Raw genomic sequence first — 14063 nt, 5'->3', positions numbered from 1 at the left:
TACATTAGGCTGGGTGAATGGAATAAGAATGACAGTCATCCAAATGATGCTGTAATAGAAATAAGTCCATGCTTATAAAATTAATAAATAATCGCCCTGCCTAAGCTTAAAAACAGCTCTGACCACCACTGAATCGCAATAGATATAGTACCATGAGGATCGCTATACATATTGTACCGGCACCTAAGTATCGTGATCATATCCTAAGGTCCCTAGCAATTCCCAGTCCTAATAACCATCATAATTCTCATGATGATGACGGTTATGGTTGATGACAAACTATTATATATTATGATGATAAATCTTAATCTTATATTCATGATAGGGAACATTTAGATGGCATTTTCAATTGTCAGCGCACAAGAGTTCAGCAACATACATCCTCCATACATCCTATGCATGTAATGTGATTAAGGACCAGAGTTTCTCCTGACCACATCTGACCTAACCAAGAAAACTATGGTCAGGTTACGTGGTCAAGGAAAACTTCTGGCCCATAAATGTGTCCTTTGATGTCTCACCCAGAGTGTCTCCCATGGTGGTGATGGTACGTGTGTCCAGGTCCAAAGTGTGGGTCAGGTTGGACAGCACCATGGCCAGATGGGGGCGCCAGTCGCCCCACTTCTCATCCCCACAGCACTGCAGAGACACTTATGTAACTTTTACAGTATAGTGCTGAACCCAAATGAACTTTTTTGATCCGTTCTTCAATAAGTGCAGTTCAGTATTGAACAGCCAACTTTAATTTCGCATTGCTGAAAGATCACTTTTTTATTACTTTAAAATGTTCATTCATTAAGCCACAAGAACAATTTAATTTTAAACATGTAATGTTAAAGGGCCAATGCAGCTGTTTTAATCTAATATCATATAATACCTGGTTAACAATTAAGTAACTTACTATGATTGTTTTCAATTGAAATGGTCAAAAAGAAACAAAAATAGGTTAGCAAAGAGCAATTTCTTATGCAAGAATTTTGCTAGGACTGTGAGTGGGGAAGGGAAAACTTAAATCTAACAGAGGTTTGGAATTCTCTCTTATTGGTCTATTAACTAATTTACCACCTGGTGATGTCACCAGGCAAGCCAAAACTCCATCCCACCAAAACAGAATGAACTTTCAGGCAACCTTTTCAAAAAGCTATTACACTAAAAAGGGCATATTATTATTTGACCATGCTGGTCATTTATGAACATTTTAACATTTTAACATTTTGACCATGTTCTGTTATAATATCCACCCTGCACAGCCAGAAGAGGACTGGCCACCCCTCATAGCCTGGTTCCTCTCTAGGTTTCTTCCTAGGTTTTTGGCCTTTCTAGGGAGTTTTTCCTAGGGAGTTTTTCCTAGCCACCGTGCTTCTTTCACATGCTTTGCTTGCTGTTTGGGGTTTTAGGCTGGGTTTCTGTACAGCACTTTGAGAATATCAGCTGATGTACGAAGGGCTATATAAAAATAAATTTGATTTGATTTGATTGTCATAATTTCCCCAATTTCACAGTATTATTCCAACCTTATAGTGTGGAAATATACACTGCTCAAAAAAATAAAGGGAACACTAAAATAACACATCCTAGATCTGAATGAATGAAATAATCTTATTAAATACTTTTTTCTTTACAGAGTTGAATGTGCTGACAACAAAATCACACAAAAATAATCAATGGAAATCCAATTTATCAACCCATGGAGGTCTGGATTTGGAATCACACTCAAAATTAAAGTGGAAAACCACACTACAGGCTGATCCAACTTTGATGTAATGTCCTTAAAACAAGTCAAAATGAGGCTCAGTAGTGTGTGTGGCCTCCACGTGCCTGTATGACCTCCCTACAACGCCTGGGCATGCTCCTGATGAGGTGGCGAATGGTCTCCTGAGGGATCTCCTCCCAGACCTGGACTAAAGCATCCGCCAACTCCTGGACAGTCTGTGGTGCAACGTGGCGTTGGTGGATGGAGCGAGACATGATGTCCCAGATGTGCTCAATTGGATTCAGGTCTGGGGAACGGGTGGGCCAGTCCACAGCATCAATGCCTTCCTCTTGCAGGAACTGCTGACACACTCCAGCCACATGAGGTCCAGCATTGTCTTGCATTAGGAGGAACCCAGGGCCAACCGCACCAGCATATGGTCTAACAAGGGGTCTGAGGATCTCATCTCGGTACCTAATGGCAGTCAGGCTACCTCTGGCGAGCACATGGAGGGCTGTGCGGCCCGCCAAAGAAATGCCACCCCACACCATGACTGACTCACCGCCAAACCGGTCATGCTGGAGGATGTTGCAGGCAGCAGAAAGTTCTCCACGGTGTCTCCAGACTGTCACATGTGCTCAGTGTGAACCTGCATTCATCTGTGAAGAGCACAGGGCGCCAGTGGAAAATTTGCCAATCTTGGTGTTCTCTGGCAAATGCCAAACGTCCTGTACGGTGTTGGGCTGTAAGCACAACCCCCACCTGTGGACGTCGGGCCCTCATACCACCCTCATGGAGTCTGTTATTGACCGTTTGAACAGACACATGCACATTTGTGGCTTGCTGGAGGTCATTTTGCAGGGCTCTGGCAGTGCTCCTCCTGCTCCTCCTTGCACAAAGGTGGAGGTAGCGGTCCTGCTGCTGGGTTGTTGCCCTCCTACGCCCTCCTCCACGTCTCCTGACGTACTGGCCTGTCTCCATGCTCTGGACACTACGCTGACAGACACAGCAAACCTTCTTGCCACAGCTCGCATTGATGTGCCATCCTGGATGAGCTGCACTACCTGAGCCACTTGTGTGGGTTGTAGACTCCCTCTCATGCTACCACTAGAGTGAAAGCACCGCCAGCATTCAAAAGTGACCAGAACATCAGCCAGGAAGCATAGGAACTGAGAAGTGGTCTGTGGTCCCCACCTGCAGAACCACTCCTTTATTGGGGGTGTCTTGCTAATTGCCTATAATTTCTACCTGTTGTCTATTCCATTTGCACAACAGCATGTGAAATTTATTGTCAATCAGTGTTGCTTCCTAAGTGGACAGTTTGATTTCACAGAAGTGTGATTGACTTGGAGTTACATTGTGTTGTTTAAGTGTTCCCTTTATTTTTTTGAGCAGTATATATTAAACACAAGACAATCTCATTTTTGAGATTGGGCCTTTAAATGTAAATTCCTGTTTAAATTAATAACGAATTTAATAAACTTAATTTATTTTTATTTTTTTAAATACTCGCTTTTAATCTCAAAATGTAATTTCTGAACAAGAGAGCAGTGTGGTTCTGTTATTAAATTAGAAAAGGTACCACAGGGTCATACTCACAGTGGCTGAGGCGGGCATCCTCCCAGACATCAGTTGGTACACTGTCTGCAGAGGGTCGTTGATGGGCAGACTGTTCGCAAACCTGACCACCCCAAGAAAAAAGGATCACAAGTTTCATCTTCGGTCAATACATTCACCTCTTTTTAAAAATGTTTTGAGGCGCTGCAGTGGATAGCTAACGTCTTCCGGCCTCCTGACTAATTCTGCTATTTTGTGTGTTTTTTCTACGTTAAGCAACTTTTTTGTACATACAATGCCTTCAGAGAGTATTCCTACCCCTTGACTTATTCCACATTTTGCTGTGTTACAACCTGAATTCAAAATGGATTGAATATATTTTCTTCTCCCCTATCTACACACAATATCCCATAATGACAAAGAGAAAAATGTTTAGAAATTAGCACATTTATTGAAAACGAAATACAGAAATAAACTAAATGACCAAAAGCTTGTGGACACCTGCTCGTCCAACATCTCATTCCAAAATCATGGGCATTAATATGGAGTTGGTCCCCCCTTTGCTGCTATAACAGCCTCCACCCTTCTGGGGAGGACTTTCCACTAGATATTGGAACATTGTTGTGAGGACCTGCTCCTATTCAGCCACAAGAGCATTAGTGAGGTTGGGCACTGGCTCGCAGTCGGTGTTGCAATTCATCCTAAAGGTGTTTGATGGGGTGGAGGTCAGGGCTCTGTGCAGGCCAGTCAAGTTCTTCCACACCAATCCCAACAAACCATTTCTGTATGGACCTCGCTTTGTGCACGGGGATATTGTCATGCTGAAACAGCAAAGGGCCCTCCCCAAACTGATGCCACAAAGTTGGAAGCACAGAATCATCTAGAATGTCATTGTATACCGTAGCGTTAAGATTAACCTCCACTGGAACTATGGGGCCTAGCCCGAACCATGAAAAAAAACAGCCCCAGACCATTATTACTCCTCCATCAAACTTTACAGTTGGCACTATGCATTGGGCAGGTAGCGTTCTCCTGGCATCCGCCAAACCCATATTCATCCGCTGGACTGCCAGATGCTGAAGCGTGATTCATCACTCCCGAGAACGCGTTTCCACTGCTGCCGAGTTCAATGGCGGGGAGCTTTACACCATTCCAGCCGAAGCTTGGCATTGCGCATGGCGATCTTAGGCTTTTGTGCGGCTGCTCGGCTATGGAAACCCATTTCGTGAAGTTCCCGACGAACAGTTAATGTGCTGACGTTGCTTCCAGAGGTAGTTTGGAACTCGGTTGTGAATGTTGCAACTGAGGACAGATGTTTTTTACACACTTTGTGCTTAAGCACTCAGCGGTCCTGTTCTGTGAGCTTGTGTGACCTACCACTTGACAGCTGAGGCGTTGTTGCTCCTAGACGTTTCCACTCCACAATAACGGCACTTACAGTTGACCGAGGCAGCTATAGCAGGGCAGATATTTGACGAACTGACTTGTTGGAAAGGTGGCATCCTATGACGTTGCCTCGTTGAAAGTCACTGAGCTTCCCAGTAAGGTCAAGCTACTGTCAATGTTTGTTTTAAATAGTACCCGCAAAACACCAGTCTCAACAGTGAAGAGGCGACTCCGGGATGCTGGTCTTCTAGGCAGAGTTGCAAAAAAAAATACATTCTCTGTCCAGTGTCTGTTCTTTTGCCCATCTTAATCTTCTCTTTTTATTGGCCAGTCTGAGATATGGCTTTTTCTTTGCAACTCTGCCTAGAAGGCCAGCATCCTGGAGTCGCCTCTTCAACGTTGACATTGAGACTGGTGTTTTGCAGGTACTATTTAATGAAGCTGCCAGTTGAGGACTTGTGAGGCGTCTGTTTCTCAAACTAGACACTGATGTCCTTGTCCTCGTACTCAGTTGTTCAACGGGGCCTCCCACTCATCTTTCTATTAGAGCCAGTTTGCACTGTTCTGTGAAGGGAGTAGTACACAGCGTTGTATGAGACCTTCAGTTTCTTGGAAATTTCTTGCATGGAATAGCCTTCATTTCTCAGAACAAGAATATACTGATGAGTTTCAGAAGAAAGTTATTTGATTCTGGCCATTTTGAGCCTGTAATCGAACCCACAAATGCTGATGCTCCAGATACTCAAATAATCTAAAGGAGGCCAGTTTTATCTTTAATCAGCACAACAGTTTACATCTGTGCTAACAATTGCAAAAGGGTTTTCTAATGACCAATTAGCCTATTAAAATGATAAACTTGGATTAGCTAACACAACGTGCCATTGGAACACAGGAGTGATGGTTGCTGGTAATGGGCCTCTGTACGCCTATGTAGATATTCCATAAAAAAATCGGCCGTTTTTCAGCTACAATAGTCATTTACAATGTCTACACTGTATTTATGATCAATTTGATGTTATTTTAATGGACTTTTTTGTTGTTGTTGCTTTTCTTTCAAAAACAAGGACATTTCTAATTAACCCCAAACCTTTGAACGGTAGTGTATATTTTCAAAGAAGCATGGATCATAATTATTTTGACCGTATAGGTTAAGGTTATAGGTATGGTCCAATAATATATTTAAAATCATCCATCTACCTTCAGGATATGTTTGCACATTTGGTAAAAATGTGTGTTAATTAATATCACCCCCTTTGCCCATGGTGGTTGAATCGGTACAGAGATGAGGTAGTCATTCAAAAATAATGCTAAACACTATTATTGCACACAGAGTGAGTCAATGCATCTTATTATGTGACTTGTTAAGCAAATGTTTATTCCTGAACTTATTTAGGCTTGCCATTGTTGGATTCGGGGTAACCTTTGAACATTGTTATACGCATAAGCATAGTATATAAAAAAAGTGGAAGAGACTGGTTTTTATGTCAGAGGTTAATGGTTCTCTGTAGAAAGACCGATGGCTTTGGAATGTGTTGGGTGGACGGGAGAAAGTAACAGGATTGCTATAGGGGAAGAGGGTGGACATCTGTGGACTAGGCGAAGGAGGGGTTGAGGTCAGGTCAGATCCCCTGAAGGGAGAAAGTATGGTTTATTATCCTATTACCCTCTTCCAGTCGAACCATAAGATGTAAGGATTGGAGAGAAGGAGGTGTGCCCAAAGTGGAGTATATATATATTTGTAGTGGTGGAAACATGTCTTTGTCTGAATACAGCTGTGTCGACCCTTTGGGGAAAAATTGAACTTGGTAAAGCTTCTCTAGTGTCCGTGAGTTATTTACTCTAAAAAATTTGAACCTAATACCATAAGGGGGTTAAATACTTCAACGAGTCGCCAGCACTGGACGCTATGCTTACCCCAGACAAGGAAAATGGGGGCGTGTTGAGCCATGACCAGCCTTTCAAAGCATCTCATAGCTACAGATGTGAGTGCTACGGGGCGATAGTCATTTAGACAGGTTACCTTTGCGTTCTTGGGCACAGGGCCTATAGTACTGCTTGAAACATGTAGGTATTACAGACTGGGTAAGGAAGAGGTTGAAAATGGCAGTGAAGACATTTGCCAGCTGGTCAGCACATGCTCCGAGTAAGCATCCTGGTAATCCGTCTGGCCCTGCAGCCTTGTGATTGTTAACCTGTTTAAAGGTCTTATTCACATTGTCTATGGAGTGAGTGATCACACAGTCGTCCGGAATAGCTGGTGATCTCACACATGGTTCAGTGTTACTTGCCTCGAAGCAGGCATAGAAGGTATTTTTCTAGTCGCGTCACTGAGCAGCTCGTGGCTGGGATTCCCTTTGTAATCCGTGATAGTTTGCAAGCCGTGCCACATCCGACGAGTGTCAGAGCCGGTGTAGTAGGATTAGATCTCAGTCATGTAGTGATGCTATGCCTGTTTGATGGTTCGTCAAAGGGCGTAGCAGGATTTCTTTAAGAGTCCAGATTAGTGTCACCGCTCCTTGAAAGCGGCAGCTTTAGCCAAATAGTAAAAAAATCAAAAAAATAGCTATTTGGTTATTTCACCTTTATTTAACCAGGTAAGCCAGTTAAGAACAAGTTCTCATTTACAACTGTGACCTGGCCAAGATAAAGCAAAGCAGTGTGACACATACAACACAGAGTTACACATGGAATAAACAAACGTACAGTCAATAACACAATAGAAAAGTCTATAAACAGTGTGTGCAAATGAAGTAAGATTAGGGAGGTAAAGCAATAAATAGGCCGTAGTGGCAAAATAACTACAATTTTGCACATAAACACTGGAGTGATAGATGTGCAGAAGATGAATGTGCAAGTAGAGATACTGGGTTGCAAAGGAGCAAAAAAAAAGTTAAAATATAAATAAAATAAATAATAATGGGGATGTGGTAGTTGGATGGGCTGTTTACAGATGGGCTATGTACAGGTGCAATGATCTGTAAGCTGTTCTGATAGCTGATGCTCAAAGTTAGTTAGGAGATCTGAGTCTCCAGCTTCAGTGATTTTTGCAATTCGTTCCAGTCATTGGCAGCAGAGAACTGGAAGGAAAGGCGGCCAAAATAGGAATTGGCTTTGGGGGTGACCAGTGAAATATACCTGCTGGAGCGCGTGCTACGGTTGGGTGCTGCTATGGTGAGCTGAGATAAGGCAGGGCTTTACTGAGCAACGACTTATAGATGACCTGGAGCCAGTGGGTTTGGCGATGAATATGAAGCGAGGGCCAGCCAACGAGAGCATACAGGTTGCAGTGGTGGGTAGTATATGGGGCTTTGGTGACAAAACAGATGGCACTGTGATAGACTTCATCCAATTTGCTGAGTAGAGTGTTGGAGGCTATTTCGTAAATGACATCGCCGAAGTAATATTAATTATGAAGACAAGTCTTGTAGGAAAACCCTCAAACGGATCACTAATACCTTTGACCTTACACAGCTCGTTAAAGGGCCAACCAGGGTGACTTGTTGCTCTAAAACACAGATTGATTTGGTGTTCAGTAATAAACCAGAGAGAGTGACTAAATCATTCAATATGGTTACTGGGCTATCTGATCATAATTTGACACTTATAGCCAGAAAGTTGTCTAAGAGCAGGTTTAAGCTTTCTACTGTTAGAAAGCCGGATCAACTAAGAATACCTAAGAGTGAATTAAACTAATTTGAAAACGCAATTAATGGAATTAACTGGAATGATCTCTTGTCCTATACAGACGTGGAAGCTGATAGTGAGGTTTTTCTATCCACAATCCAGGCTACAATAAATGGTTTCCTAAAGAAAATCAATTCCAAACCTGGCCAAAAGAGCACTCTTCCTTGGCTAAATGGAGAAATTTGGAAATTGATGAAAGAACGAGATTATGCTCTAAAAACAGCCCTAAAATCCAAATTAGAGCATGACAGACGTAGGTTTACCATGTTGAGAAATAAGGTGATGAAAGAAATCAGACAGGCCAAGGCAAACTTTTTTATTAACATAATTGGTGAGGCAAAGGGAAATTCTAAATTGATCTGGGAGAATCTAAAAAAGTTAACAGGGAAAGACCATAGTAACACCGCAAAAGACTAGAAATCATGGTGAATAACAATCTAACACAGGATGCAGTTGAAATAGCAATAGCCTTCAATTCCTACTTTATTGACTCTGTCAAGGTACTGACACAGAACCCCTCCACTGGTTTATTGGGCTCAGTGCTAGTGAATGACGCTCAACCTGTCTTCATCATAAGGGAGGTTTCTGAGTCAAAGGTGAACAAAGTGATTAGCTCACTAAAGAACTCTAAATCCAAAGATGTGTTTGGGCTGGACTCTACCTTTCTTAAAAACTACAAAGAGTCACTCATTGGCCCCATTACTAAGGTCACCAACACATCTATTGGTCTGGGGGTGTTTCCAAGGGTATGGAAGTCAGCCATAATAACGGCCATCTTTAAATCGGGCGACCCTGCTGATGTGAGTAACTACAGGCCCATTAGTATACTACCTGTAGTGTCGAAGGTTGTTGAAAAGTGTGTAGCAGAACAACTGATTTCCCACCTCAACAATAGCCCCTTCACATTACACTCCATGCAGTTTGGCTTCAGAGCGAAACACTCCACAGAAACGGCCAACTGCTTTCTTCTGGAAAATGTGAAGTCCAAGATGGACAAAGGGGGCGTTGTTGGGGCTGTGTTTCTGGACCTAAGGAAGGCTTTCGATACTGTTAACCATGAGATTCTCATCACAAAATTGTCCAAGTTCAACTTTTCCCCCGATGCCTTGAGATGGATGTAAACATACCTTGAAGGCAGAACTCAGTGTGTCAGAGTGAGCAATGAGCTGTCGCCCACTCTTAGCTATGATGTGGGCGTGCCCCAAGGGTCAATACTGGGGCCCCTCCTGTTCAGCCTGTACATTAATGATCTGCCTTCCGTTTGCAACGGGGTCTGAAGTTCAAATGTATGCAGATGATAAAGTGATATATGTGCATGCAAAGAGCAAACAACAAGCTGCACAAGAACTCACTACTGTAATGGTCCAGGTTACAAAGTGGCTCAGTGACTCGTGTTTGCATCTCAATGTGAAAAAAACAGTTTGCATGTTCTTCACAAAGAGGGCAACAGATGCTACTGAGCCAGATGTCTATGTGTCAGGGGAGAAGCTCCAGGTGGTATCTGATTTTAAGTACCTTGGAATCATACTTGATTCCAACCTCTCTTTTAAAAAGCATGTGAAAAAGGTAATTCAAATAACCAAATTCAACCTAGCTAATTTCCGATTTATACGAAATTGTTTGACTACAGAGGTAGCAAAACTGTATTTCAAATCGATGATACTCCCCCACTTAACATACTGCTTGATTAGTTGGACCCAAGCTTGCTATACAACATTAAAACCTATTCAGTCTGTCTACAAACAGGCTCTCAAAGTGCTTGATAGAAAGCCCAATAGCCATCATCACTGTTACATCCTCAGAAAGCATGAGCTCCTGAGTTGGGAAAATCTTGTGCAATACACCGACGCATGTCTTGTATTCAAGATCCTAAATGGCCTAGCTCCCCCTCCACTCAGTATTTTTGTAAAACAGAAAACCCAAACATATGGCAGCAGATCCACAAGGTCTGCCATGAGAGGTGACTGTATAGTTCCCTTAAGGAAAAGCACCTTTAGTAAATCTGCTTTCTCTGTGAGAGCTTCCCATGTCTGGAATACACTGCCATCAGACATACATAACTGCACCACATATCACACTTTCACAAAATGCATGAAGACATGGCTAAAGGTCAATCAGACTTGTGAACATAATCCCTAGCTGTGTATTGCCGCTTTCCATGTTGTCTGTTGTCTGTAGCTTGTGAGGTGTGGAAACACTTTGTTGTTTTTATGGATTTTGTCATGTTGCTTTTTGTTCTATGTTGCTCTGTCTGTATGCTACATCTTGCTTGGCCTATGTTGCTATGTCTTGCTTGTCCTATGTTACTCTGCGTGTGCTCACTGTTCAATGATTGTCTATATTGTAATTGTTTTTAATAACCTGCCCAGGGACTGCGGTTGAAAAATTAGCCAGCTGGCTAAAACCGGCACTTTTACTGAAACGTTGATTAATGTGCACTGTCCCTGAAAAAAAAAAAAACTCAAACTCAAGTCAAGGATCGGTAGGATAGTCAGTTTTACGAGGGTATGTTTGGCAGCATGAGTGAAGGATGCTTTGTTGCGAAATAGGAAGCCGATTCTAGATTTCATTTTGGATTGGAGATGCTTAATATGAGTCTGGAAGGAGAGTTTACAGTCTAACCAGACACCTAGGTATTTGTAGTTGTCCACATATTCTAAGTCAGAACCATCCAGAGCAGTGATGCTAGGCGGGCAGGCAGGTGCGGGCAGCGATCGGTTGAAGAGCATGCATTTAGTTTTACTTGCATTTAAGAGCAGTTGGAGGCCACGGAAGGAGAGTTGTACAGTGTCCAAAGAAGGGCCAGAAGAATACAGAATGGTGTCGTCTGCGTAGAGGTGGATCAGAGAATCCTAGCCGCAAGAGCGACGACATTGATGTATACAGAGAAAAGAGTCGGCCCGAGAATTGAACCCTGTGGCACCCCCATAGAAACTGCCAGAGGTCCGGACAACAGGCCCTCCGATTTGACATACTGAACTCTGTCTGAGAAGTAGTTGGTGAACCAGGCGAGGCAGTCATTTGAGAAACTAAGGCTGTTGAGCCTGCCGATAAGAATGCGGTGACTGAGAGTCGAAAGCCTTGGCCAGGTCTATGAATACAGCTGCACAGTATTGTCTTTTGTCGATGGCGATTATATCGTTTAGGACCTTGAGCGTGGCTGAGGTGCACCCATGACGAGCTCGGAAACCAGATTGCATAGCGGAGAAGGTACGGTGGGATTCGAAATGGTCGGTAATCTGTTTGTTAACTTGGCTATTCGAAGACCTTAGAAAGGCAGGGTAGGATAGATATAGGTCTAACAGTTTGGGTCTAGAGTGTCTCCCCCTTTGAAGAGGGGGATGACCACGGCAGCTTTCTAATCTTTGGGGATCTCAAACAATACGAAAGAGGTTGAACAGGCTAGTAATAGGGGTTGCAACAATTGCAGCCGATCATTTAAAAAAAGAGAGGGTCCAGATTGTCTCGCCCAGCTAATTTGTCGGTTTCCAGATTTTGCAGCTCTTTCAGAACATCAGCTATCTGGATTTGGATGAAGGAGAAATGGGGAGGCTTGGGCAAGTAGCTGTGGGGGGTGCAGAGCTGTTGACCGGGGTAGGGGTAGCCAGGTGGAAAGCATGGCCAGCCGTAGAAAAATGCTTATTGAAATTCTCAATAATCATAGATTCATCAGTGGTGACAGTGTTTCCTAGCCTCAGTGCAGTGGGCAGCTGGGAGGAGGTGCTCTTATTCACCATGGACTTTACAGTGTCCCAGAACTTTTTGGAGTTTGTGCTACAGGATGCAAATTTCTGCTTGAAAAAGCTAGACTTTACTTTCCTAACTGACCGTGTATATTGGTTCCTAACTTCCCTGAAAAGGTGCATATCGCGGGGGCTATTCGATGCTAATGCAGTAACGCCACAGGATGTTTTTGTGCTGGTCAAGGGCAGTCAGGTCTGGAGTGAACCAAGGGCTATATCTGTTCCTGGTTCTACATTTTTTGAATGGGGCATGCTTATTTAAGATGGTGAGGAAAGCACTTTTAAAGAATAACCAGGCATCCTCTACTGACGGAATGAGGTCAATATCTTTCCAGGATACCTGGGCCAGGTCGATTAGAAAGGCCTGCTCGCTGAAGTGTTTTAGGGAGCGTTTGACTGTGTTGAGGGGTGGTCGTTTGACCGCAGACCCATTACGGATGCAGGCAATGTGGCAGTGATCGCTGAGATCGTGGTTGAACACAGCAGAGGTGTATTTAGAGGGCAGGTTGGTCAGGATGATATCTATGAGGGTGCCCGAGTTCATGGATTTGGGGTTGTACCTGGTAGGTTCCATGATAATTTGGGTGAGATTGAGGGCATCTAGCTTAGATTGTAGGGTGGCTGGGGTGTTAAGCATATCCCAGTTTAGGTCACCTAACAGTACAAACTCTGAAGATAAATAGGGGGCAATTCATTCACATATGGTGTCCAGGGCGCAGCTGGGGGCTGGGGGGTCTGTAACAAGCGGCAACAGTGAGAGACTTATTTCTGAAAAGGTGGATTTTTAAAAGTATAAGCTCGAACTGTTTGGGCACAGACCTGGATAGCATGACATAACTCTGCAGGCTGTCTCTGCAGTAGATTGCAACTCCACCCCCTTTGGCAGTTCTATCTTGGCGGAAAATGTTATAGATTTTTGGTGGCCTTCCTAAGCCAGGACTCAGACACGGCTAGGACATCAGGGTTGGCAGAGTGTGCTAAAGCAGTGAAAAAAAAAAACTTAGGGAGGAGGCTTCTGATGTTAACATGCATGAAAACAAAGCTTTTACTTTTACAGAAGTCAACATATGAGAGCACCTGGGGAATAGGAGTGGAGCTAGGCACTGCAGGTCCTGGATTAACCTCTACATCAACAGAGGAGGAGTAGGATAAGTGTACGGCTAAAGGCTATAAGAACTGGTCGTCTAATGCGTTGGGGACAGAGAATAAAAACAGCAGATTTCTGGGTGTGGTAGTATAGATTCAAGGCATAACGTACAGACAAGGGTATGGTAGGATGTGAGTATAGTGGAGGTTAACCTATGCGTTGCGTGATGAGAGGTTTAGTCTCTGGAGTTATCAATTAACACTAGGTGAGGTATCCGCATGTGTGTGGGGTGGGACGAAAGAGCTATCTAAGGCAATTTGAGCGGGACTGAGGGCTCTACAGTGAAATAAAGCCATAAAAACTAGCCAAAACAGCAGTAAACAAGCAGTAGACATATTGACATTAGAGAGGCATAAAGCAATCACAGGTGTTAATCAGGAGAGCTAAGACAACAACGGGTAAATGGCGAAGAAAGGGCAGAGCGGGTCAGTTAGATACATACAGGACCTGAGTTTGAGGCTGGGGCCGACAGGTAAACAAAATTAGGTACCATGTTATTGAAACAGTCCAAGGGGCATCAGCTGTGTCGCCGAGTGATCATAGGGTCAAAAGAGTAGCGATAGGTGAGACAGGGTGCTGTACGGTATTCACTACTACACTGGGCGAGCAGGGGACACAGCATTCAGAAAAAGCTAACAGGCCGGGACTAGTAGATGGTTCTGCGGCGATATCGTAACAGAATAGCCTGATGAGACCACATTGTGCAATCACGTCGGCAGTCCAGTCATGATGGATCGGCGGGGCTCCGTGTCGACAATAAAGGGTCCAGGCCAATTGGCAAAAGAGGTAATTGTAGCCCTAGAATTAGTTGGTTTATGGGCCTCGCTTGAGACTAGCTGGTGCATGTATTGGG

The 14063-nt window shown here is 43.7% G+C and overlaps 1 protein-coding gene across 1 annotated transcript in view; it reads right to left on the bottom strand.

The window, feature by feature from the left end:
- sec16a (SEC16 homolog A, endoplasmic reticulum export factor) overlaps positions 1-14063 on the bottom strand; it is a gene marked incomplete at its 5' end in the record, with an annotated part of 59468 nt that overhangs the window by 28127 nt on the left and 17278 nt on the right. Inside the window, 2 exons of the mRNA XM_045699333.1 lie at positions 522-639; positions 3293-3374. Of these exons, the coding sequence (XP_045555289.1) occupies positions 522-639; positions 3293-3374 (200 nt within the window). The remainder of the gene's footprint in view (positions 1-521; positions 640-3292; positions 3375-14063) is intronic.

The sequence above is a fragment of the Salmo salar genome, chromosome ssa01, assembly GCF_905237065.1.
Source record: "Salmo salar chromosome ssa01, Ssal_v3.1, whole genome shotgun sequence".
NCBI lineage: Eukaryota > Metazoa > Chordata > Actinopteri > Salmoniformes > Salmonidae > Salmo > Salmo salar.
The sequence above is the reverse complement of the archived record's forward strand: the minus strand, read 5'-3'. Positions and strand labels throughout refer to the sequence as shown.